The sequence below is a fragment of the Gossypium arboreum genome, chromosome 1 (assembly GCF_025698485.1).
Source record: "Gossypium arboreum isolate Shixiya-1 chromosome 1, ASM2569848v2, whole genome shotgun sequence".
Taxonomy (NCBI): domain Eukaryota; kingdom Viridiplantae; phylum Streptophyta; class Magnoliopsida; order Malvales; family Malvaceae; genus Gossypium; species Gossypium arboreum.
In genome coordinates, this window is record NC_069070.1 from 4,495,961 (window position 1) to 4,522,865 (window position 26,905).

At 31.7% G+C, this 26,905-nt stretch overlaps 3 protein-coding genes and 1 long non-coding RNA gene across 9 annotated transcripts; all 4 read left to right on the forward strand.

Moving 5' to 3' along the window:
* Positions 1 to 596: 596 nt before the first annotated feature.
* LOC108480714 (RNA-directed DNA methylation 4) lies at positions 597 to 4,032 on the forward strand. Its single transcript, XM_017783791.2, has 10 exons — positions 597 to 933; positions 1,053 to 1,133; positions 1,234 to 1,322; positions 1,479 to 1,550; positions 1,674 to 1,712; positions 2,586 to 2,722; positions 2,805 to 2,923; positions 3,204 to 3,291; positions 3,373 to 3,443; positions 3,522 to 4,032. Exons 1-10 carry the CDS (start codon positions 825 to 827, stop codon positions 3,800 to 3,802), a joined length of 1,086 nt encoding a protein of 361 aa, XP_017639280.1. The 5' UTR covers positions 597 to 824; the 3' UTR covers positions 3,803 to 4,032.
* Positions 4,033 to 5,335: 1,303 nt separating this feature from the next.
* LOC108482355 (spermidine coumaroyl-CoA acyltransferase) lies at positions 5,336 to 6,928 on the forward strand. The gene has a single exon (XM_017785481.2). The coding sequence runs from the start codon at positions 5,422 to 5,424 to the stop codon at positions 6,802 to 6,804; it is 1,383 nt and encodes a 460-aa protein (XP_017640970.1). The 5' UTR covers positions 5,336 to 5,421; the 3' UTR covers positions 6,805 to 6,928.
* An 11,572-nt stretch (positions 6,929 to 18,500) lies between these two features.
* Positions 18,501 to 19,991, forward strand: LOC128290249 (uncharacterized). Of its 2 annotated transcripts, none has more exons than XR_008279946.1 (3): positions 18,501 to 18,775; positions 18,865 to 18,989; positions 19,714 to 19,991. It is a non-coding gene; the product is annotated as an uncharacterized LOC128290249 (long non-coding RNA). The 2 variants fall into 2 exon arrangements; XR_008279934.1 differs by having other exon boundaries at positions 18,873 to 18,989.
* A 1,373-nt stretch (positions 19,992 to 21,364) lies between these two features.
* LOC108483794 (protein LURP-one-related 7) lies at positions 21,365 to 24,960 on the forward strand. 5 transcript variants are annotated; one of them, XM_017787378.2, is made up of 4 exons: positions 21,427 to 21,781; positions 21,963 to 22,178; positions 23,542 to 23,646; positions 24,241 to 24,960. In XM_017787378.2, the coding sequence occupies exons 1-4, from the start codon at positions 21,428 to 21,430 to the stop codon at positions 24,244 to 24,246; spliced, it is 681 nt and encodes a 226-aa protein (XP_017642867.2). In that variant the 5' UTR covers position 21,427; the 3' UTR covers positions 24,247 to 24,960. The 5 variants fall into 5 exon arrangements, with proteins under 5 accessions (XP_017642866.2, XP_017642869.2, XP_017642867.2 ...); XM_053026418.1 differs by having other exon boundaries at positions 21,440 to 21,781; positions 23,542 to 23,979; positions 24,241 to 24,829; XM_017787377.2 differs by having other exon boundaries at positions 21,365 to 21,781; positions 23,542 to 24,829.
* Positions 24,961 to 26,905: the final 1,945 nt, after the last annotated feature.

Here is a 26,905-nt window from a genome sequence, read left to right on the forward strand (position 1 = left end):
CCCTTTGTGATGCCCCTCCGTCCAGAACCATTTGTGAATTCCCCTCGAGCCATCTTGAAGCCATTCTAGAGACCATCCACTGTGGACCCTCCATGGGAACTACTAAGGCATAACAATTTCGTGCAACCTCAACAAAAAGAAGATAAGAGCAAGACCACATCACATAGTACTACACATAACGATAACTTACCTATAACGATCTTGCCAGCTAACTAATCACACGGGCAAGGTTGGCCTACCATCCGTTTTGTTGGCTGCATGACACTACCAAACAAAGGGCGCCCTCCTATATATAACCCAAAGCACGAGAGACAAATAAACCTCTTTTTCCTCCCCAAGAAAAACCTAAATGTTTCCTTAGCAATTTTCATCTTCCTCCGCCTCTTTCAACCTCCTAATCCAATTTTGATTTTTCGCTTGTCATAGGTGAATCGACCCTCTAATCATAATCACTTTCTCCTTTTTATTGAATGCTGGTATCAATACTTCTAAAAAATGAATATATAAGGAAACGAGTAAATTTTTTTAGACAAATGATATGGAGTGATTGATATTTACTTTCTCAACTCGAGCCCGATAAAGAAGGTAATAAATTTAGCAACATTGACCTCAGCTCTACTTTGTTGCTATCTCTGGATAGTTCAACGATTGTATACACATTTCTATTGGAAAAATATATAATTTTCAAATATCCCATCACATGTAAAAGCTTTGCCCTCAGAATTTACACGAAAGTTAAAGAGGACTAATTAAAGCCTTAACCCCCTCCCCATTCTTCCTCAACGAAGCTTAAACCCTAACCTCTTTGCAACCAACCAAAACCCATGGCAAGTAACGGCGAAAGCTCTTCAACTCCGCCTCAATCGACGACCGATAAGCCTGTGATTGTTAGGGTTAAGCGCAAAGCCTCTCAGTTTCGTCTTGATGCTTTCTGTATGTCATTTCTTTGCATTCTTTCATTTCTTTACCCTTTTTTATGTTTCCTTTTGCTTCCATTATAAATTAAAATGCAATTTGGAAACTTTAAGGAATACTCGTGTTGTCTGTTGCAGGGCTGGAAATCAACGAGAGACCTTTGAAACGCCCTTTTTCTGATTTTGAGAAACTATCGATATCTGAATCGTCCCAAAGAGGTTTCTCTTTTCCCGATTAAATTCAAGGGTCATTCTTAATTTGCATGCTCCATAATTTAGAAATTTCTAAAATTGACGCAATGATGTTGTTTTGCATTAGAGGAGTTGAAGAGTAAGAAAGTATTTGTGCGGCATGTGGATACATTGACAAGCTCTCAGGCTACAGTTGATATTGTGCAATCTTTTATAGTAAGTGGTGCTGAAATGCCGTTAATGTAACTATGCTCTCTTTTATCCTTTGCTTTTGTTAGAGTCTGCTTTTTGAAGGTATTTTTCATTAATTTCTTGTCATGTACTTCTGCATAGAACATGCAAACAAAGCTCTAACGGTGGTTTCTTTGACAGCCGAATTCTGCTGATGTTACTGAGGGTAATACAAAGAGTCAGGAAGGAAGGCGCCCTCAGAAAACCAATTATGTAACCTCTCATTCTATTTCGCTTCAAGCAACACAATGATGGTTGCTCCTTGAATCTGCTAGTGATTCTTGTCTCTTCTTTATTTAACCTAATGTTTGTCCTTTTTGATTTTAATGTCTGCAGCGACAAGAGCAGCTATCTAAATCCATCCAAAAGCAAGAGGTAGTTTAATGTCTCTAAAAATGCCTTTATTCATTTTGAAAAGATAGATATCCTGGTTATTGTTTACTATGGATCTTTGAGAATTTTTTCTTTAGTGTTCATCTTATGGCTTTCATCCTTTGTTCTGATTTTGTTGATCTGATAGCATTTTTTTTTGCTTTGTCTACCTTTCAATTTAATGTTTAAACCTAGATTTATGAAATGTGTCAAAAGTATGGGCTAATGCCTACTTGTAAACTCCACTTGTTTATTCCTGCGCTGTCATCGTATATTAGTTGAAATTACTACCATCTTAAATAATTAGTTATACAGATAATAGAATATCCATTAAGCACATTTACTGGTGTATTGGGAATGCTTTAGACCATGTATCAAGCTAATGTGGAACAAGCTGCTGGTTTGGCTATGTCTTGTTTTCATATTTTCTGACAAGAATGTTGCAAAGGCTTACCCTTTTTAAAAGAAAAGGGATTAGGATGATTTGATATTATGAGTAGTTTTAATTCTCGGCCTTCAGAAACTATGAGATTGATGCCATAACCTTGAGTGGTTAAATGCATGCTTTTTTTGAGACTAAAGTAAAATTTTGATGACTAGTGTTGCTAAGAAAAACCAAACTGCTCAAGTTTGCTTACACTTTTCCTGGTAGAGACCTGTTCGTACTATTATTTTAATCCAAATTCTAGAGAATCTGAAGTGGTTTGTCAGCATCAAGTGCAATTTTACACCGGAGCTAAGCAGCTTACTGCTTTATTTGGCTCCTAAGTTTGTAATTAACACAGCCAGCTATCTTGTGATACAGGAAAAAAGGAAATTTTTTTTTTTTCCTCTTACTTTCATGTTTCTGTAGTTTCATGAAGTCTTTTGTTTTAGGAAATTGCAAAAAATGCTCGTTTTGAACAAATATGGAGGAGCAGAAGAGGGAAAAAAGAGGCAGTTGATGAAATGTACCATTTCTATGATGTTGTTCGTGTTGAGGTTGAGGAAAAGTCTAATAACATGCAAATTGAGTAAGTTTGTTTTAAAATTCATTAAATTATATGTTAAAGAATTATTGTGAAACAGATTTAAGTTGCCTTGATTTTACTGCAGAGAGGAATCCTTGGAAGATCGCGAGCTTTTATCTAGTTATTTGCCTCTATTAAGAGAGTTTATCCCTGCAGCTGCTGCCGAAATTGAAGCTGATGTTCGAGCTTACATGTTTGAAAAAGGTTGTGGATCGTAAATTGCTTTTATGAATAACTACTATAGACTGCAATATATTTGGCCTTTCAGCTGCTATTGTTTTTGGCGTTCTTTTTGATCTTTCATAACAGGAAATTTTCATGTATGGTTTTTTTGGGGCCAATTTTACTGGTTTTCCGCTGCAATGCTGTTTCGTTAGAGAATTAGTATTATTTGTTTCCTCTTTAGTACTTCAGGGTGGCTGATATTTTGTTTATGTTCTTAAGACCATCTGATGTATTATTTCCTTTTCTATTTAACATGCAGATGCAGATGGATATGTGTATGACTACTACACTGTGAAGAATGACTTGGGTGTAGGTGAGGAGGATATGGCTTCAAATCCATTCCCACTGTAAGTATTGTATAATCTGCTCTTGCAGTCTCTCTCTCTCTCTCTCTCTCTCTTAGAAACTGATGGATGATCTTGTTTCAGGGTGAAGGTGGATGATGAGGATTTCTATGATGTGCCATATGAGTCAGAATATGATAGTGAAGATTCAAATGGTAATCTTAGAGTCTACTCTCTGTCACCAAATTCTAGGATGCTTGTATGACTTGTATATTCTTTTTTGGTGTTTGCAGCCGAAGATAATCCGAGAAATGATTATCCTGATGAAACATCCGAAGAGGAGGAAGAGGAAGAGGAAGAGGACGAGGATGAGGATGAGGAGACTAAAGCGTCTGATCAATCAGGAGAAGGAAGTAGCAAATCTTCAGAAGTTGGGAGCGTGAGTGGCTATGATGAAGACCTTTTATATGAAGTTGATCCCTATGATGATATCAATGGCGATTCTAATTATCTTGGTCATGGTAATAGCGATTATGATACTGACGGTGAAGAGTGGAGATGGTCTTACAGATGAAATCTGGCTTTTTTTGGCAACTAGAGTGGTCTGTTTGGACATCATTTTGCTTTCTGTTATCTCTGTTAATAATTAGATCCAAATGGATTCAGTGTTGGAAAGACCTCACCTTGGAGGACCTGTATAGTTGCTAATATCATAGTTCTGGTGTTTTTTCTATGTTAAGTCCATGGTTTCAAAATACGTTGCATCAATAGTTTAACACTCAACCTTACAACTCTTGCAATGAATTTTTAGAGTGGGACACCAACCTGGTACACAACTTTCTTGCGATACTTTTACCCAATGTTCATTCATAGAAAAAGAAAACATGCTCCATTATTAATATTATACAACCTCAACCCTGGGGTGGCTTATTTTAGAAGCCTTACCTGTAACGTTGATCCAGCACTTAGAATTTCAGGGTTTTTTTCTTTGTCGTTTTTGCATGACAATTCATAGTACAGTTGAAAACTTAACTTGTGGTTTTCATCAATAATGGTCATATTACAGTACTGTTTGTATAAATGTAATTCTCAACTCTTCACATCACTGTTTAGCTAAAGCTAAACATAATACGCAAACAATTTTGTTTAGTGCTGCTTAGCTTGCAGTTGCGGGCAAGCTGCTCTATCTTTATTCATCATTTATATGAAGAAATAATCCTCTCTCTCTCTCTCTCTCTCTCTCTCTCTCTCTCACTCACATACGAGTCTACGTGTATAGTATATAGTACAAAAAAAGGGGTATGATACCAAGGAGAGGTCATGATTACATCATTTCATCGTCTTCTTTTTTCTTCTTAGCAGTAGTTATTTTGCAATAAAATCCCTTTTTACCAAGAACGTGAATATTTATCAATAACATAACGTGCTGGTCGAGCTTTATACAAGCTACCCTACTTTTTCAATTTTTGAGGCACCGGCTGATTGAAGGAATGTATTGAACAAACCTAAAACGTTTCGGGTTTTTAGTTTTGTCTAGATTCGTTTTGTTCGAGTGTATCATAATGATATGTGTTTTATTATTATTATTATTATTAATATACTGAAGGTAAGGGGTCAATTAATTAGGTGATCAATGGTTTTCTCTAGGAAACTTGCCTCCTGTTATAGTGGGATATCCAATCTTTCCGATCAATGCTCATGCTCCACTAATAATGGTCTGCCGCTATTGGCTAATAATCTCAGTCTGAACCAAAACACAAGACTATTGCAGGCTGGACCAGCAGAATCCATCTCTGGGTTCAAATGATCAAGATTTTCATATAACTCCTTCAAACTTCAAATGATGAAATATTTTAACATTTTCATGAGGTCGATGATATTTTTTCCAGCAGCTTTTGATTTTGTAGTTATCATGTATAAAAAAAACTAACAAATTTCTTATCACTCAACATCTATTGACGCGGTTTTTCTACTTTGCAAAGTCCACTTGGTATACTTTATACAAAAAATCATTGAGATCCCATCATTACCAACGTCGTAATCTCTAACATCTTACGAGTCATCTGGTAATAATGGTACTGGACATGGATAAGACCATGATATGGAAACTCTCTATATAATGGAGCACTTCCATTTTCCATTACCTATCTAAACCTCACCTTTAGACCTTTGAATTTTTCTCCCAAATCTCCAATGGCAACCCACAGTAGCATCATGTTCTCAGTTGATAGAAAAGACATAGTGTTCGTTAAACCCTCCAAACCAACACCCTCACACCTTCTATCTCTCTCCACCATTGACAATGATCTTAACCTTGAGATCATGTGCCACACTGTTTTCGTATACCAATCAAATGCCGATTTTTGTACTAAGGGAGAAGAGATAAAAGATCCAGCTTCCATAATCAAGGAAGCTCTTTCTAACCTCTTAGTTTTTTACTATCCACTAGCAGGGAAGATGAAGAGGGAGAGCGATGGGAAACTTCGAATCACTTGCAATACTGATGATGGGGTGCCTTTCTTAGTAGCAACTGCAAATTGCAAGCTCTCTTCGTTGAATTACTTGGACGGCATAGACGTTAAAACTGGTAAAGAATTTGCATTGGATTTCCCATCAGAATCTGACGATGGTTATCACCCTTTAGTCATGCAGGTGACCAAGTTCGTATGTGGAGGGTTCACCATTGCTTTGAGCTTATCACACTCGGTTTGCGATGGCTTTGGTGCAGCTCAGGTCTTTCAAGCCTTGGCTGAGCTTGCAAGTGGTAACAACGAGCCCTCGGTTAAACCAGTATGGGATAGGCACTTACTGGTAGCCAAACCTATCGAAGCAATCCCTCCATATATGCTCGATAAGGCCTCGTCTGCAACTTCACCATATCTGCCATCTACTGACATAGTCCATGATTGCTTTTATGTAACCGAAGACAGCATAAAAGCCTTGAAAATGAGTTTGATCAAAGAAAGAAAAGATGAAACAGTGACCAGCCTTGAGGTCCTATCCGCCTATATATGGAGAGCAAGGTTCAGAGCATTAAAATTGAACCCAGATGGAAAAACAATGTTCTCCATGGCTGTAGGTATGAGACGCACTGTGAAACCACCATTGCCTGAAGGATACTATGGCAATGCTTTCACCGCAGCAAATGCATCCATGACAGGGAAGGAACTCAATGAAGGGTCGCTCACAAAAGCTGTGAAACAAATCAAGGAGGGCAAAAAGCTTGCTACCAACAATGACTATATATGGAACTTGATGAGCATTAACGAGAAACTGAGGGAACTAAACATGAAGTTTGAAGCAGCCAGTGGTGCAATCATGGTGATAACAGACTGGAGACGGTTGGGTCTAGTGGAAGACATAGATTTTGGATGGAAAGGATGTGTGAACATGATACCATTGCCATGGAACATGTTTGGGTACGTGGATTTGGTGTTTTTATTGCCTCCTTGCAAACTGGACCAATCAATGAAAGGCGGAGCTAGGGTGTTGGTTTCCCTACCTAGAGCTGCTATTGCCAAATTCAGGGAAGAAATGGATGCTCTCAAGCATGGTGACGATGCTGCTGGCCATTAGTTGAACTTGTCGACCTATGTATGCACGTTGTTTTAACATTTTAAGTTGATAATGTTGTGTTTTATCGTATTACATATATGTGTTATTAAATTATTGTAGTGGAAAGAACAATGAGTTAGAAGAATACGAGGGTTGTTCTTATCCACTTACAACGTATAAGCATTTCACTTGGGCAATTACATTGTTTCAGACATAAATTCCTTCTACCTAAGAGGATTGTACAAAACTGACGAAATTGAATTGGATTCCATATTTTAAGCAAAAAGTTAAGAACATGAAGTACTATTTTACCTCAACTAAAACATCTCTAAACTGTTTTCATGCATTAGTCAATGAAATAATTGGTTGGTGAGATGAGATGGGACATCATTCTTCATCCATAAACATTGAATTTTCAAAGTAGAGGGTAAATGAATGAATATCTACTGTTGCGTCCCGCTTTTACTTTGCATGTCTTCATTACCACCAATTACGTGGGGCTATCATGTATGGCATCAATAGTTTTGGTTAAAATATGTAAAAGTCCCTCCACTCTTTGGAAATTTTACTATTATTTTTATGAATTTATTTCATCTACTTTTTACATTTTAAAATTCAAGTAAAACTAGTGTTAAAATTATTTTATTAAATCCAGGTTCATTAAAACGCTACTTTTTTTAGTTGCATGGATACTGTGAGCTTTTTTTTAGGCTTATAGGTACAAAAAGGCTATTTTAAGAGAAAATGGAAAAAAATCAATTGAGCCTTGCACTAAATTCGCACTTAATTGAACCCCTTTCATTAATTAAAAAATCGATTAAGTCTCTTCGTTAATAATTTTAGTCTTTGACCACGTTGACCATTAAAATAAGTTGACAAACCAAATAAGTGGCGACATGGGATCGCTTTTAATTTAATCTTATATTTTTATCATAAAAATTATAAAAATATCATAAAAATAAATATTTACATAAAATTATAGAAATTATAGAAAAATTAGAGTACTTATAAAAATATAAAATTCATAAAAGGTTATAAATATTATAAAATTTTATAAAAATTCTAATAAATTATAAAAAAATAAAACATATAAAAGCATATTCAAAATTTTTAAAAGATTATAAAATTCATAAAAACTTTTAAATAATATAATAATCTAATAAATTGTAAAGAAACTATACAAATTTAGAAACTATAAAAAAATCATTTAAACCCTAAAATCATAATGAACACATAACATTATAACAACTGTTGGATAATGGAATTAGTCGTCAAATCATTAGGTCGTTTTCATATTGAATAAAATATTCTTGATCTTCTACAAATAAAACGATAATTGTGGGACCTCTCCTATTTATTGATAAATTATTATTGTTATTATTATTTTAAAAATTTTATCCCCAACTTTTAAGTATGATACAATAGTTTGGACCTTGAAATGTTGAAAATTGTTTGCTAAGTATTGTATGATAAAATTTTTTAGTACAATTAAATACTATAAAATCAAATTTTCATTATCAAACTATTACAAACATTAGCATATGTCAACATGGAATATTTGATGACGATTCTCATTATCAAACAGTTGGTCTAATGTCACGTGTTCGTTTTAATTTTAGGGGTTTAATTTTCAAAATGAGAAACCGATAAATGAATTTTTATATATTTTAATATTTCAAAATTATAATTTTTAGCACTTGTTTTGAAATTTTATAAGTTTTTTAATTATTGACAATTTTTATATGTTTTTATGATTTTTTAAAATAATTTTTAGAGTAAGCTATACAATTATTTACTCAACTATTAGCATATTTCTATTTTGATTACTAACCTATAAAAAATTATTTTCGTCACTAACATTATCATTGGTTCCTATTTTGGTCACCCTCTGTTAAATCATTAATAAAAATGATTATACCATATTTTTTAATTGACATAATTACACATTTGCTTCTCAATATTTACATATTTTATTAATTTAATTGTAATTCTAAATAATTCAACAAATTTAATATTATAGAGAGATAAATTTATGTTTAAATTTAATTATTTAATTATCCATTCATAACATAACATAACAAATACTTGTCTTCATTTTCATACTCAACACAATGTTTAAAGAGGCATTGTCGCTCAAAACCAAATCACTTAAAATGATATTTTTTATATAAATATAAATTACTAAATATGTTCAAAAATTAAATATCAATTATTATTGTGATATATGTCTTATTTATTAAATATTTCATGTTTCTATATTGTGTTTGAAATTATTATACATTTAATCTTTTTATTTTTTTACATTTCGTCCAACATTAGTTTCCATTGTTTTATTATTTTGGCTCAAAATTAATTGTAAAGGTCTCTTTTACAAAACCATAAAATAAAATAACTACGGAAATGGATCAAATTATTAGGCGATCATGAGTTTTTTTTAATAGTATTTGTCGGTGTCGCCTAACACACTAGCAGCATTACCCTATTTTCCCCCCAAATTATTAGGCAATCATGAGTTTTTAAAAAAGAAATTTTGGTATCGTCACTATGTCAAGTGGTACCCTTATGTATTTTTTGAAAAATACTAGAGAAAATATATAACACCCCATCTCCGGCCTAGACGTTAAGACTAAATCTAGAGGCTATGTCAAAATGTTTAAGGGAATAACCAACCTTTAAGTATTTTGAATTTCATTATACATAAAACATTTAAACAGTTAAACCAACATGGAAATTCGAGCTTACAAATCGTAGTTTGATATAAAACATACGTTAGTTCAAATTTAAAGAAACAGTAAAATATCTAGAAAAGAAAGATGACATAGCTCCTGACACACTGAACCTCCTAAGTCTATGGGTTGCCTGCAATTCAATCAACTAATAGAATGAGTTTATAACTCAATGTGTGTAACAGATATAAAAGCAAAACAACAATATAAATATGACAGTAATTTCCCAACTTCAGTCAATCAGAAACAAATGATACTTAGTATTATCATAATAGTTCAGATAAGATGCAAAACAAATCAGATACATATGCAGAACAGATCAGAATCAGATGTAGTTTCCTACCCCTATCCGTTACATGAAGGTATCAAGTTTCTATCCATCCTTACACACCAATTAGTCTCGGTATGACACATTTCAGAGTGATTACAAACTAACTGTCAAATCAGTTTGCCATAAACTGCCAGAATCAGATACAGATTTGTCGCTTAGCCACTCAATTCAGCAGATCATTAAACTGCCGACACTTCCTTCTTTATAACATTCCCACCCAATATAGATGCAGATTATAGATATCAGATATCAATGATGTACATACAATTATCCTAATACAAGTCATAATCAGATAATACAGATCATTATCAATTAACTGTTATCGCATTAATTATATGTACAAATAATAGATTATTCAGCCTCAGAATATTGGATATCAAGTTATATAGTTTAATTCAGATCATATGGTCCCTATGGAAGGCCTACGTTTGATTCAAACAACGCTTACGATTCTAGGGGAAATTTCAGTATTTTGGCCCACACGCTTGTATGGATTCCATACGGCTTGTTACATGACATGGCACACAGCCTTGTGGCTAAAAACAGTGAGTTAACGGTCTAACATATGACCAAGCACACATTTGTGTGACTCAAATATCATAATATCTCTCACACGACTTGGACACACGACCATGCCTTTAGTCCGTATGACATAATGCAAAAACAGTAAGTTACACGGCCCGAGCACACGCCTATGTCTCTGACCTGTGTGACTAATTCACAAACGATGAGTTACACAGCTTGGACACATGTCTGTGTCCTTGGCCCATGTGACCCTAATTCATAAACAGTGAGTTAAACGGCTGTGTGACGTCGAGAGCCATGTTTTTTGACATTTAAAATTTGTAGAAAATCGGCTTTTCGTTACACACCTAATGCTGAATCGACTTAGAAGCAACAAAAATGACTCCGAGACCTAACAACGAACAACCAAAGGCCAATTCAACAATTAATTCCCAAAGGAACGCTTTAGAAGTCGAACAACAAAGTTATGTCGAAAAGATCGACTGAGAACACCAATCTCAAAAATTTTATGTACTCACCTCATACAAAACAACGAAATACTGAACTAACGCGTTGAGGGAACACTACTTTCTAGATCTTCGCCTAAAATTGACAATCAATCGACACATAAACAAAGGAATCGAGCAAGAAAAAATAGGAAACCAATTCTTGGCAAAAACGAACAAAAAGCAACAATTAACCGAATTCCAACCCAAAACTTACAAGATTAACCTTACCGTTTAAAGAAGTAACAAGACGTGCTAACAAAATTCCCAAACAAGGAGTAAAAGAGGGGAGATGAAGTGGTAGGAAAAAAAAAAGAAAGAAAGGAAAAAATGAAGAAGAAGGAAGAAGAAGGAAGAAGAGGGAAAAATAAAAATAAAAAATAACGAAGAATGAGAGGGCATTTTAGGAAATTTAATTTAATAATAAAATTAGATGAATTTTCCATAATAGCAAAAATATATCCCTACTTTTCTTATGCAAAGACTCGAGAAAATGTCCAAAGACGCACAGAAACTTATCCATTGAACCAGCAGGCTCAATCTTGATAAAATTAACGCATAAATAAACTTAAGTCGTCAATTCACTGGTAGAGGTTATGCCAAAATAAACTGTAAAATTTCAATAGGGGAGACTCAAATCCTCGATCTCAACCACATAAACAGAATACTTAACCACAAATACAGAGACTCAGTAATTGACAAAATTTATCAAATAATTGATCAAATTTTGAAGCGTTACAAAATATGGGTATATAGGAAAAAGAATTTAATGGTGCTGCCGGTGTGTCAGGAGACACTGAAAAAAGTGAAAAAAAATTATCGTGTCAGTAAAAAAAAGTTTGAAAAAGAAAAACAAAGGTTAGAAAAGCAAAAAAAAAAGGGGAGCCCATAACCACCAGATCACGTCGACGATAGCTTGTCAGACTGGTGCCACCTAGCTGTCCAAACATCTGATAGCAGAGCACCATAGGTTTGAACACTTTACTTGAACCTGTGACCGCATCACCGTCAACTGGGAGCCTGAGTTGCAATGCATCACCTTCTTGGGTGATGGTGCACTCCCTACATGACAAATGAAATGTGTGGGTCTCTAGGCATAATGCTCAAGCAATGCAGATATTAAGTCCGCCTCAACTCAAACATTCGGATCAATGCCGCTGATTCAAATTCGATGGCATCCAAGTATGGCATAATACGTTCTTCCTACTGATAGCTCGAATCATGGCTACGCGATGCTCACCATGACTATATAAAATCACTACATTAGTTTAATTCTTCCAATTAAATAAAAAAATGACGCACAACTTTATAAATATACCCGTGAATAACAAATAATTTTTTTACCGGCATATTAATTGTCATTGTTGTGTGATCGGTTATTCTAATTAAAGAACACATTTCAATATCGCGATATACACAAACAATAAATATTTTAATCACCGACTAAACAAAAATATATACAACTAATGAAATAATTCTCCCGACATTTTTCATAAATAATTTTTTATATTTTTTGTAAAATGTCCATTAAATCTAAATATTATAATATACAAATTATTATTGCAAAATAAAAAGAAAAAACATACACTAAAATCATCTTAATTTATCCATACACTTTAAACACAAATTTAATATTTAAAATAAAAATATAATATTATAATTTATATGTAAAATAAACAATAATCTAAAATATAAACATAGATCTTTTAAAAAAATTATTATAACAAAAAAACCTAAATAATTATAACTCTTTCTCTCTAAAACTTCAACACAAATTAATCTTCTCGAAAAATTTAATGCTAAACACAAAAAAATCAAAACTCAACACTTTTTTTTCCAATCGATAGGGGGGACCAAACCCTCGTTTTTATACTGAGCTAATTAAAACAAAAATTCTGGAAAAAAGGCAACACTAGTTTGAAGGCCTATCGCCAACGTGATTGGATGGTCACGGGCTCCCCTTTTTTCCTACTTTTTTCAGTTTTTTTTTTATCTTTTTTGATCTTTTTTTACTGACACAGTCATTTTTTTCACTTTCGCCGGTGTCGCTTGACACACCAACAGCACCATTACTTTTTTTTGTATACTAGTATTTTCTCAGTTATTTTTGAAAAAATACATATTGGTATCGCCTGACACAGTGGTAACACCAAAAAAATTCTTTCTAACAAAAAAAATTCATGATTGATGATTGGGGGGAAAAGTGGGGTGGTGCCGTCGATGTGTCAGGCGGCATCGACGGGGACTGTTCAAAACAAATCATTTTCGTAAATATTTTTTTCTCTGACCCATTTTTGTAATTAATTATTTTTTATATTATTTTTTTTATAAAAAGGCCACAATAAGGCAAATAAGGCGGTGAGATTTGATATACCATGGGGCATGCTCTTTGTCACTACTTTATGGGGCTTGTGGAAAACTCGAAATGCAAAGCTTTTTCAATGGGTAGATATTGCCAGCACTGCGGACATTGGGGTATGCAAAAAAGTTTGCTAAATATATAGAGCAAGTCATGCACTTGACGGTTCCAATAATTATTAGGGGGCAAGATGAGTTCAATAACATAAACCATTGAAGGGGATGTGCTTTCTCAACACTAATGAAGTAGTGAAAACTCAAACACAAGTAGCATCTGCAAGAGGGTTACTATGCTACGAGTTTGGTAATTGGATCTAGGGGTTCATGTTGAACATCAATCTACCGAACAGTGTGCAAGCATAACTCTAAGAGTGTACGTAAGGGCTTGCATTTAGTTAAATGGCTTGAAATCTCGAGGCTGATAGTCAAGCTTGATGCAATTTTAATGGTATAATTTCTACCCAAACCATCTAATGAGCGTTATCCTTTTAGCACCCTGATTGATGTCTGCTTGATTTTATTTGATGAAGGTTGGGTGATTGAGATTAAACATATTATTTGTAAGGGCAATAAGCGTACAAATCACTAGAATTCTTTAACAGTTTTAGCACCCTGATTGATGATTGGTTGACTTTGTTTGATGAGGGTTGAGTGATTGAGATTAGACATATTCTTTCCAAGGACAATAAATGTACAAATCACTTAAATTCTTTAACGTAAGGATCCGATAAAGATTTAACCGAACTTACTACTTTTTCAAAAAATCTTTTATGATACTAGTGAAAAAATACTAGTTAGAATCTAGTTATTTTCTACCAAAATAAATTATTATTGGTCCCATTGGAACAAATGAACCGACAATTTTGCTTTTACTTGAAAATTTGGTTTGAAGGTTTGTTGCTTTTAACACCAAAACTAGTTCATTTAACTTTTTTTTTTTTAAGCTTAAGTAATCAATTCAAATTTTTCCCAGAGCTTTTTAAGGCTCTGCTTGGATAGCACAAAGTAATTAAATAAAAGTGTAATTATTATTTTAATAATTATATTCTTTTATAATTATAATGAATTGTAATTTTCTAGCTATGTTTGGCTGATAAAATATAATTATCATAATTTTCTATATCATTTTTGTAATATAAATTGTAATTACACACTTATATTATTTATATTTTTAAAAATATTAATTATTATAAGAATTTATAAGTATGCTAAAATAATTTCTAAACAAATAAAAAAATTAAAATCAAATCATCATATGTATTATGTTAGTTTTAAAAAGTAGTTGATAATACAATTGATAATAAAAATAACAAGAAAAATAAATATCATATGCAATTTTATCTAATTATTTTCAGTGCATATTTGTTGAGCTATTCCCTCTTTAATATTTAACATATGCTCCTTAGCATCACCTGTTGGTTCTTGACCAAGTTTATCATCATCTGAATTTGAATCTATATCATTAAAATTATCAAAATATTATTCTTCAATGTATTCTTGAAAGAATGGATCATCTCAATTCCACCTATAATTGAAGTTATGAAGTATGAAACATGCTAATATAACCCAACCTTATTTTTTATGCTATACTAATGTGATGTTTATATGGGAAATATTTTTTAGAACAACAAATGCCTTCTCAACAATATTTGAAGCCTTGAATATCTCAAATTAAAGAGGTTGCGAGTTATCTATGGTGCTTGTGCCTAGACCGTTCCCTCAAATGGTATCATACCCCATGATATAGTTCAATAAAACATTTTCTATTTACATAATTAGTATTGACCTTAAAATATTTGGGTTCATTGTACAGCTAACTCAGTAGCTTTAATTTATAAAAATTTATATAAAATTAATTTAGAAAAAGATTTATTCTAGGCTATATACATTTTTATAATACGTAAATAAAATAAAAATAATATAAAATTTATAATATATACCTTTTATAAAAAATGTTTTATAAATCTCATACATTTCATAACACTTTTATAAATAAGATAAGTTTTTTCATAATTTTACAAAGTAGTTTTTTTTTAAATAAGTTATGATAAAAATAACTATAACATTTTTTTATGAATAAGTATATTATTTTATAATATATAGCATGAACATATAAATAAGTTATGTCTATATTTATTGGTCATAACTTTTAACACTTTTATAATGTATAAATTATTTTTTATAATAAACTTTTTGCTATAACTTTAAATTTTTAGGATTTAAATAATATATTTTTTGTTATAGTTTTATAAAATACACAAATTATTTTTATAATATTTTTAGGACATAATTATCTCAAATACTCATACGCGTTCATGTTTATAATATAATTCGTATATTTTTTAAAAAAATTAGATTTGGATATAATTACCGCATAATTACTCAAATTATCGCTCTTCCTTAAGAATTGGAAAGTGTAATTGGGGTGTTCTAATTACACTTAATCCAATGGGACCCATCAATTATAGTGGTTACCAAACATGCTATCATTGTGTAATTACAAACATTTACACCCAAATCTAGTTACTAGGTAGCTTTCCAATTATTAAGTGTTTGTTTGGATAGCACAGAAGTAATTATACTCTCTTATAATTACAAAGGATTGCAATTTCTTAGACGTGTTTCGCTGGCAGAGTGTATTTCATCATAATTCCCTAAGTCATGTTTAGTAGTACAAATTATAATTACACGATTACATAATTTATATTTTAAAAAATATTAATCACTATAAAAATTATTAGTATGATAAAAATATTTTGTAAACAAGTAATAAAAATTAAAATCAAATCATCATATGTATTATTTCTAAAAAGTAGTTGAATATACGATTACTAATAAAAATAAAAGAAATATCATGTGTAATTTTATCTAATTATTCTAGTGCATATTTGTTGGGTTATTCCTCTTTAATATTTAATATATGCTCATTATCATCATTTATTGGTCTTTGACCAAGTTAATTATCATCTGAATTTGAATCGCACCATTAATATTATCAAAATCTCTTTTTTCCATGTAATCTTCAAAGTATGGATCATCTCAATTTCACTTATGATTGAAATTATAAAATATGCAACATGCTAATACGATTCAACCTTGTTTTTTATGTTATACTAATGTGATGTTGTCAATATATGAAATATTTATTTTTCAAAAATAATTATAATTTTATTATCAATTTGATTTACGACATGGTATAAAATTATAATTATAAAAGCGTTAGAAAAATTTTATTATGTATAAATTATAATTATTAGTTAAATTTATAGTTTTTAAATATAATGTGAGCGAAAGAAAATATTATGGATACCGTTAACTGTTATGTCAAATATAATTTGAATTAAAAATTATTTTTCAAAAATAAATTATTGAATCGGCTTTTTATAAAAATATTTTTAGTAGAAATTTTTTTGGACTAATTGAAAAGAGGTCTCTATTTTTTATGTTAAAGGGAATAAAAGAAAATAATAAACAAAGAGGGTTTATAAAGAAATTTACCCTATTTAAGGTTTGATGATGGTAAGTGGACACCCTTAAAAGCATTTTTCTGCTGCCAATAAAAAACGGAAAATTTTAGATCAGGTCCCTAAATATTTTAAGTTATTACATTTTAGTCTAGTGCAATTAATATGTCAAGCGGCACCGTCAAAACACTGTAACAAATATCTATTTTTGTAATTAATATGTTTCCATACATTTTTCATAATTAATTAATTTTTATATATTAATTGAGTAAAAAAGCCACAAAATTTCTATTTTCTTGTTGTATATTACAAATATTCCATTTAGATTTCTAAGATTCGAGCTGCTATGTTTACCTCTATTCCATGGGATGAATTTTGTTATAGCAGCAAGTATGGTGGCTTTTGCAAATAGGAGTGGAGGGACCATACATGCTCGTGTTCTTCGCGTACTATTGATCCTGGATAGCAATGGCCTAAGCCGACAGCTCACTATTTTTTATCTCATTCATGCTAGTGCTCCAACTTATCTTTTATATATTTTTTAGATATTGATATTCCTTTTTGCATCACCCATAAAGTTGAGGGACTTAAAAATGAGTATATGGAATAATCGTGTTGACTTAGGCTACTTTTAGATTTACTGTATTTATGATAGAATAAAATCTTTTATTTCATAATTATAGTCAAATTTAAAATATCTATTCCTTCTTTGGTCTGTCTCTAATGAATTGAGTTCACCTTATCTGTCAAGTGTTAAACTTACATTACATGTGTATAATACATATAGGTCCATAAATTTACAAAGTCATCGACAAACTAGTAGAAATTTGTGCAAACACGTGACTACGACTTACAAGTAATGGACACGCTAGACTATGATTGTCTCAATCACTTGGTCCAAATAATTGATAACATGTTGCATATTACAAATATTCTATTTTTGACTTGAAAGATTTGGGCCGCCAGTTAATTACCTCTATTCCTTAGGATGATTGATTTAGTTGACTATTACAATATGCCCGCTCGCTACGCTTCGTAAAATCGAACTGAATTTTAAAATATAATGTCTAATGTTGTTATACTTTCATAATCTAGACATTTCTTTACTTCTTGTCATCAAGTCTTTTTACTTAAATATCTTTTTAGGCCAAATCACTTAGTCTTACTCAAATCTGGTATTGACTACTCGCTCAACAAGTTACCTCATCAGATACTTATTTTTTAGGTGTAAACATTTTTTCAAGTGTGAACATACTTTTAACGATAAGTGGAGCTCATCGGAGAATAACAACAACCTCGTACTATTTAAGACCATGACGTCCGCACCTCATGTACATTGTGCCAATACATCCATTATGTAACATTCTTAACTCAGAGTTAGGTATAATGATGGATCGGGTCAAGAATTAATGTAGAATTCTTGAAATAGAACAAATAGGAATTTTGAGTATTAAATTTAAAAGTAATAAGAGATGATAAGAAATTAGAAAATATTCTTTAGATAGGAAATATTTAAATAGAAGCATTGACTAAATTGTAAGAGTATAAAAATCAGTGTGGCAAGAGTAGGAAATTAAGAAGTTATGTGAATATATAGAAAAGATGGCAAATCAATGAAGGACTAATAGGAAATTTACTTAGTAAAAATATGAGCCATCTATGAGATCATTAAAGATGATGAGGGATAAAATGATAATTAACCAAGTAGATATATATTTTTTTGACATAATGGTTAGGGCTAAAGTGAAATGACGGATGGCTAGAGGACTTATTAGCAATTTAATCATTTTTAATTTAAAATTATGTGATATTTTTGAAGAATAGTTTAGAAAAGATGAGAAAAAAATGATGGCATCATCTTTCTTATTCAAGAATCCCCTGTCACTCTCATTTCATCTTCTCCAAACTTTTGCTTTTGTCCCAAACATGCCCTTCCACCATTGTTGAGCAAAATCAAGCATAAAACCTTCCATTTCTTTGATGTTTCTTTAGTAAAAACTATAGATAAAGTTAGTAGCTACCGTAGTTTTTTGAGGAGAGCTTCCATGGAGGAGTTCAAAGAGAGAGAAAGCTAGGGTTTAGTGGTAATCTCAAGTATTTAAGGTAAGAAATGGTGAAATCTTTATGTCATACATGTTTATTTTCATTAACTAGCATAGAAAAGTTATATGATTTTAGTTTTAATTTACAAGTAATATAGGTTTTATATGAAATTGAAGAAAAAGAAAAGAAAGGAGAAGATAAAACTGAAGGAAAAGGAAAGGAGAAAGCCAATGAGTGAAAGACGAAGAAAATACATTATCTCAACCATTTTGTTGTAAGTACTACAAGGAATTTCAATCAATTTTTTTAAATATTATTATCGTAATATGTTCGTTATTAGGGTAGTTAAGTAAATATTATTATGTTAAATAAAAGGACTAAGTTGTGAATTTATGAAATATGTTAAGAAAAGTATAGGTGTTGAATGATGAAATTTTATGTTGAGAAAAATAAAAGTGTGTGGAAAGAGCATTATACTTGTGATTTATGAAATGGGAACTAAATTGTGGATGATGGAAAATGTGAAATCTTTTTTGAAATACTTATGTAAAGTATATAAATGTATGACATTCAGATTTTATGCACAAGTAGACAGAATTAGAACTACTCGGATATTAGTGGCATGCCATTAAGGATCCTCGGTGCGTTCTCTGTTTCTAAGCACGTTAGTGCTCTCTGTATTAGCACCTCAGTGCTCTCCGTTTACTTGTACATATAGTTTCACCTTTGTACTTGATCTGTATATCTTGAATTGTTTCAAATAGTCTACTATGGGCAAAATGTGTAGAATGCTAGTAATATGAGTATTTAAGGTATTAAGGTAAGTATAAAAACCACTCAAAGTAAATAAATCTGATGAAATGAATGTTTAGTTATATTGAAGTTCAATGTGAGTATATGATGTATTTTAGTAACATTTTAAACATATGTTGTATTCATTTATTTTTGTAGCGCTTACTAACCCTTCACCGACTCAACACATTTATTTCAACGCATAGGTACAAATAGACTTGAAGAGTTAGAATCGAGCTAGGAGATCTCTCATCTCATCACATCTCCAAGAGCTACAAGAGTAGGTATATATTTTGGGTTAAAATGGCATGTACATAGGTAGACCAAATGTCTTCCCAAGTGTTAGGGACTAAAATGCAAACTCTTAAAATTTTACCTATTTTGGTTCTATATGAAATGAATTATTGATAGCCATATGTATGCATGCAATTGTGGTTTGATAATGTGATAATTTGGTTGAATTGGAGTTGTTTTGAATTGAAAAGGATCCAAAACTTTGCAGGAGACTTTGAGCAAAATTTTCAACTGATTTTTACCAAAATTTACCCAAAGTATCAATACCAAAGGTATAGGTATCTATATTTGGGCCTTGAACTCAAAATTTTTAAAACAGAATGTGATTATGGCATTGATATCACCTTTGGTTTCGATTCCAAAGGCAATGTATTGATATCTTCATTAAAATTTAAAATTTTTGGAGTTCCAGAATTCTATTTTGGTATCAATACTGTTTAAGGGTATAGATATCTTTCATAAGGTATTGATACCTTGTGTTTAAGTATCGATACTGACCTCTGTTTTAAGTAAAAATAATTTTAAAATCATTTCTAAATGTAATCGAACATCCATTAATGATGTCGTATGTTTATAGTAATAAATATTGGGTTAAATAAGTTAAAATAGTATGGGTAAATGTTTAAATTACATAGTGTCTAGCTAAAATCGCTTTGTCACAAAATATAATAGTCTTATACCAAGTCCCTACGTCGGATTGGGTATAAGGGTGTTACACGTTATCTATTATAATTAATGGCTTGCCGCATCACACTATAGGACAAAATGACCTCTCCTATAAATATCCTCCCAACGATGAAGAAAGACTAACCTTTTAAGCTCCAAACTTACTCCGAGCAATCTCTCTCTACTTCAACAATCAAGTTGTTCTCTTATCCATTTTCAGCTCTCCGTCTCTTTAGGTGAACTGACCTTCTTAACACCACCACATACTCCTCCTTACCTCTTCATTGCCCCCTCCTTATGTCTTTCCTTGTTGTGCATTGTATCAACAATTAGTGCTATGAGCATGAACCGAAATGGCTTCCTTTTAGAACGATGCTACTCTCAACCCCCAAAACTCTAACAACTTCACTATCATGCTAACAACAAAAACAATAACAATATGAGCATCCTCGAGGCCTCCAATGTTGTCAAATGCAAGGCTTTCGCTATAGCCCTCTCCAACACAACCCAACTGCGGCACTTGTTATTACTTCTCGAATCTATCTACACTTTTAAATAGTTGGTCAAATTATTCAGTAGCATATTTTTGGCCAACAAAGCAACTCAGCAGACCCCAACTTATCTCATGTCTGACAAAATTTTCTTTTACAAAATTTATAGTTGATTATTTATACAATTTTAAAATTTTTATAATGCCCACTATATAGTTTTGTCGGTATTAAAAAGTAGTATACAATATATAATATTTTATAAAATATTTAAAACACACTATTTGATATTATTTGATGAACAATTCAAATTTTTAAAAATTTTAATTAATACATTTGTGCATGAATTTAAAAATAAATTAATAAATAAAAGTAAAGAGATTAATTTTTGAAAATATTTTTTATAAGATTTTTGAAAATAAAATTTAACGGAATAAATTCTGCGAAAATACATGATAGCTATTTTAACCAAATGAATTTGTTGCCATGCTTGGAAGATCCGCCCCCCCAACCCTTTTTTGTTCAATATTATCATAAGCTGAATTCGAGAGAACTTTTCTTTTCCCCGTCGATAAGCGTCAGACAAAATTTTCCAATGGCAACTACTTCAGCTCCGGTATATCCGGCGAACAGGCCGATCCCGTTCGATCTATTCGTATCCAAGAAGCACCGTGCTCTTCCTCGTGGCGTCCTTGGATTCGCTGATTCTTCCGGGAACATCGTTTTCAAGGTCAACCGTCAAGATTCCAAATCATCCTTCTCACATGCCAAGGCTAGTCTCCTCGATTCCGCGGGAAATCCTCTCATCTCTCTCTACCCTCATAATGTTAGTCTCTTAATCTATGCAGTTTCATCAAAATGAATCACTTTTAACTTCAAAAAGTAATTTTTTTTGGTTTTCTTTTTTGGGTTAAATGCTCTGCAGCTCAAATTAGGAAGTAGAAACCGCTTAGATGATTAAATGTTGTCATAGTTATTGAACTTTTTCGTATTTTTCCTGGTTCAAGGATGGGTCTTGGCAAGGTTTCAAGGGTGATGGTGGTGACAAGGATCTGATATTCAAAGTCCAGAGGGTATTGACAAAGTTCACGAGAACTGAGCTGGAGGTATTCCTTGTTTCTGAAAATCAGGGTCAGGGAGAGTTAACTTGTGATTTGAAGGTCATAGGCTGCCATTTCCAAAGATCTTGCACCATCTACAAAGGTGATTCAATTGTGGCTCAGGTATTATGATCTGTAAATCACTCTGATTCCCATTTTCAAAGTTAGGCCTTAATGACCCAAATTAGCTGCTGCTTCTCGCCTTTTTTCTGCAGACATGCCATGTCTCTTTTATGATTGTGCCCATTCCAAATGTCTTCTCTTCACAACCATATTTACAACCGCTAAAACAGCTGAAGACGAGCTGAAATCAATGCGGAGAAACACAGAGATGAATTATAAAGAAGAAATTCTTCATTGCATTAACTTACAACCAAAGTTTCCATTTATACTAATCTGCTGCCTACTAACAAACTAGCTGATATCAACAGCTTGTGAACTAACTTTCTAACACCTTGACAGCAAACTTCTCTACGACAACTATGGATGTTTGTCCTATGTCCAAGTTGGAAATAGCTATACTATTCATTTGACACTGTATAGGAACTGGAAGCTAAACTTGGAGATGTTTGATTAATTGTACAACATGGGACATGAGTTGTAATTCCGTATCGTATCAGCTCGGATAATAAAATTCAACTACTTATCCAAAAAAGAAGTTGGAAATAGCTATTCCACATAGGAGATCTTTGAGATTTACTGAAGTAGTTTGATTTTGGCATCAGGTTCCTTTTCCATTGTCTTATTTGGTTTAGAAACTTGTCTCACATGTGGGATATAGGATACTGGTCGATGGTCTTTTGAAGAGGAGTGAGAGTTGACATCTTGGGATGCAGTCCAATGCTTAAGTTAACAAATATAGGAATATGAATAGGGTTCGGTACCTTTATTTTATCTCTATCTTTTTATACCTTAATGCCTTGTTTGGTTATTTAGTATATTAACACAAGGAAAAGCTTAATTATTACATAAGTATTAAAATAGTTTGTTATTACATAAAGAATAACTAGTACAAATTTAAACTTGTAATTAGAAGGATGAGTAAAACCCTAGCAAAAAATAAAACCTCTTCAAAATAAGTAAAAATGTTTCCTTCCCTTTGCTGAAAACAAGTCATGTTGGTAGCTAAAAATTACCAAGTGAAATTAGTTTGTTGCTAACTCATGTACTAAGACATGTTGGAAAAATAATATTCCTACTAAACATAGCATAAATTCTCCATCCTTGATTCCCTGGTAATAACCAGGACATGTTCTCTTTCAATATGTGTGCACTGCCTATCTGGCAGCAGCAGGGCTTATCTTGCACTTCTGCTCCGTCCAGTTAATGGTATAACAATGTTATTGTTGGTTCCTTGATCCTTGTTATAGGCCTCTACTTGAATCAGGTTACTGGTTCGTACACTATAGGTTCTTATGTCGTACTTTCTTTGGGGTACTAGTGCTTTGCATTTTTACATTCTAATTCTATGCTTTCACTGATGCAGACCAGTCTTATGCACAAACTTCGGAAGATCTGTGTTAGTAGGAGTAAATTTCGGCTGACCATGTTTCCTAGCTTAGAAGATCCTTCTTTGGTTGTTGCACTTGTGGTAATATTCTTGTTTAGTGGCCCCAAGAAATTCCAAGTTCTGGATAAAATACCCATATCTATATGAAGTTAGAAAAATATCTCAAGCAGAGGGAACCTTTGAAAAACCCAAAACTGGAGGGTGAGGTGGTTAGTTCTCTTTTAGGTATTTTATGTGATGGTGTTGACTGTTTAGTCTCTGGGGATCATGCTGATGAATTTAAGGATTATTTCTCAAAAAATCAGGATGGAGAGGGAGATGGCAGCCATGATGAAAGTGTTTGATGGTGGGTGGTCGGCCATAATTGTGGGAGGATGGGGTGAAAGAACAAAGACAGAAACTTTATTGAGGAAGGTTGTATAAAAGCTGTTTCTGCGGACGGAAATTGTTTCAATTTCAATTAAATGGATCATATAGGTCCTTTAATTTATTTCTTTTGGTCTAAATAAGTCTTTTATTCATTGCAAACCATAGTTATTGAAGTTTGAGACTGTAAGAAGAGTGTAGTCATCTACGGAGGCAATATCCCATGTTTTGCTTCCCTTTCAATTGATGGCTTTGATTAATGTTTTCACAGTCTGACTCTTAAGATTGCATTCTGCCATCTTTTCGCAGCTATAAGATTGGAGGAACCTAGCCTTAAAAGCAAGAGCTTCAGCCACTAGTGCTGACGAAGCGAACACCAGTTCATTGATTCCGTCAACAATTTCTCTGTTGCTGTTCCTAGTGATAGCAGCAATACCACTCATTTCAGATTGGTTTAAGAATGCAGCATCGCAGTTTGACTTTGACAACCTGTGGAAGTGGATCATACCATTCTGGAGAGTCAGAGGCCTTTGATTGAAGCCTGCTCCTTGAGTGAAGTCCTGATACCCAAAGAACACCACATTCCACACCACGGCTCAACTTCCTTTTTTTCGAATGTCCACCTATTGCATGCCTTCTAAATTCCCCAACTTTCTGTAGCATTCGATTTGTCTAAACTGTCAAGCTGGTAGTTAGAATTGGCCAATTTCTTGGTTGATGAGAAATACCACGAAAATGGAGTTCTCCTTTATAGGCAATTTGATTGTGTTTTTTCTCAGAGGAATATGAAAGTAGACAAAGGGTGTGAGTTTGCATTTTTAGTTATAAAAAATACTGTTATTTAGTGGTTTAAGGGAATATGTGGGGGAGGTTCCAATTCAATATAGAAAATAAACAATCCTGACTGCTCCCATTGTTTCACCAATTGTTTAAAATGTTCCTTGAATTTAAAATATGATATAATTACTTATAATTTTTTATAAGATAAATATATTTTCCTGGTATTGGAGTTGAGTTTTAAATTTAAAATTGTACTTGTGTTTTTTTATTTTATTTAGATTGATATTTAAATTGGGATTTCCTCATATATTTTACTTCATTTTTGTAATCCGTTAAAATTAGATGGATCAAACAGGTTTAGACATGTGGTACAGAAGCTATGCCATTAGTTGATGGTATCCGTAGTGTGTAACAACTTGCTTGCTCAACATATTCCAATTTTGCCTTCTAAAAATATAGATATTAATTTAACTATGGGGTAATATATATTGTTGAGTTTGAAAACCGCAAGTTAATTTGGTTTTTTTAAGTACTCGATTATAGAAACGATAACAGATTGGATATCTGCAATTTTTGGATTATCCGAATTTAAATATGTAAATTTGCTTAAAATTTTGAATCCACGTATTATCTGAGTGTTACTATCGAAATCGAACATGAATTAAATATCATTATCTACTAAATATCCTAATCTGCAAAAAAAATTTAAATTTAATATTTCCAATCTTATGTCGGATATAATCCAAATCCCGAAATATATAAAATCAAACAAAAATTAATTTTAAATGAAATTCATTTATAATTAATAATAAATAAATGAAATTTTATAAAATAGTTAAATAACAATTCAACCAAATTAAACATAATAATTTCATAACAATTTAAATATACATAATAATTCTGAATAAATTAAAAGATTCATAACGATTTGCAAAAAAAAGAAAAAAAAAAAAGAAATTAGAATTTAACATCCTCAATTATATGTCGAATATTCCGCAAAATAATATGGAAATAAAATAATCATTTTAAATAAATTTTATGCATAATTAATAATAAATAAATGCAAATTAAGAAAAGTTGTTAAATAAAATCCAAACAACTTAAACATAACAATTTAACTCCAATTTAAATATATTTAACAACTTAAATATAAGAATTCCAAACAGATTAATAATTCCATAACAATCCGAAATAACTTTATTACTCAACTCATGCTAATTGTATATATCATAATCTATTATAAAGTTAGTTACACGTTCAGATTTAAGATTGCATATCGTTAATATAAAATGTACATTATAATATCATTCATAATGGTACATAAGATTACATATCATTAATAATCTACATTGATTACGTAATGATAACTGTATATATTATAATCTATCATAAAGTTAGTTACATGTTTTAGGTTTAAGCTTGCAGATAAAAATGTACATTTTAATAATATAGTTGTATATAAGGATACATATCATCAATTATCTACTTTTATTATATAATGTTAATTGTATATATATTATAATGTACCATAAAATTAGTTTCATATTTAAGGTTTAGGTTGCATATCATTAATAAAAGAAATACACATTATAATATTATAATTGTATAATAATTATTATACATTCATAATTTACTTATATATGACAATTGATATATTATCTGTAGTTAAACGTGTATGCATATATGTATTAAATATAATTATGTCCCACGGTATAAACTAAATTCATATTATAATATTTATTTTAGTTATATAAATATATTTTTTTGTTTAAAGTAATTTAACAAATTGAGGTGATAAAATAATAAAGAGGATAAGCATAAATTTAGGAATTTTGATGATCCCATCTCATCATTTGGATAGGTTTATGGATACAAAAGAATATGAATTAAGAGAAAGGTAAAAGAGATTTAAGTGAATAAGGCATTATAGAAGATAGTTTTAATAAAAATATTATATTATGTTTTTATATATAGTTATTAATTTGTGTAAATTATAATAAATGTTGCAAGTATTGGTGGTTAAAGAATGACTTTATATGTAGGAGGTTTTGGGTTCAAATCTGAGAGGGTCTATCTCCATCCGCTCTAAATTCATAGCGAGTAGTAATTTTAACTTCCGAATTTGTAATATTCAAATCCGCAAAATTCAAGTCGGATCGAATTCGTAATCTGAATCACCATCTCTACCTAACTA

Excerpts from the sequence above, each read along its gene's own strand:
- LOC108480714 (XM_017783791.2), top strand. The coding sequence starts at position 825 with ATGGCAAGTAACGGCGAAAGCTCTTCAACTCCGCCTCAATCGACGACC. Across the intron at positions 2,723-2,804 it reads TCTAATAACATGCAAATTGA|AGAGGAATCCTTGGAAGATC; the intron begins GTAAGTTTGTTT and ends ATTTTACTGCAG. Across the intron at positions 2,924-3,203 it reads AGCTTACATGTTTGAAAAAG|ATGCAGATGGATATGTGTAT; the intron begins GTTGTGGATCGT and ends TTTAACATGCAG.
- LOC108483794 (XM_017787377.2), top strand. The coding sequence starts at position 21,428 with ATGAATTTGTTGCCATGCTTGGAAGATCCGCCCCCCCAACCCTTTTTT. Across the intron at positions 21,782-21,962 it reads TCTCTCTCTACCCTCATAAT|GATGGGTCTTGGCAAGGTTT; the intron begins GTTAGTCTCTTA and ends TCCTGGTTCAAG. Across the intron at positions 22,179-23,541 it reads GTGATTCAATTGTGGCTCAG|ACCAGTCTTATGCACAAACT; the intron begins GTATTATGATCT and ends TCACTGATGCAG.
- LOC108482355 (XM_017785481.2), top strand. The coding sequence starts at position 5,422 with ATGGCAACCCACAGTAGCATCATGTTCTCAGTTGATAGAAAAGACATA.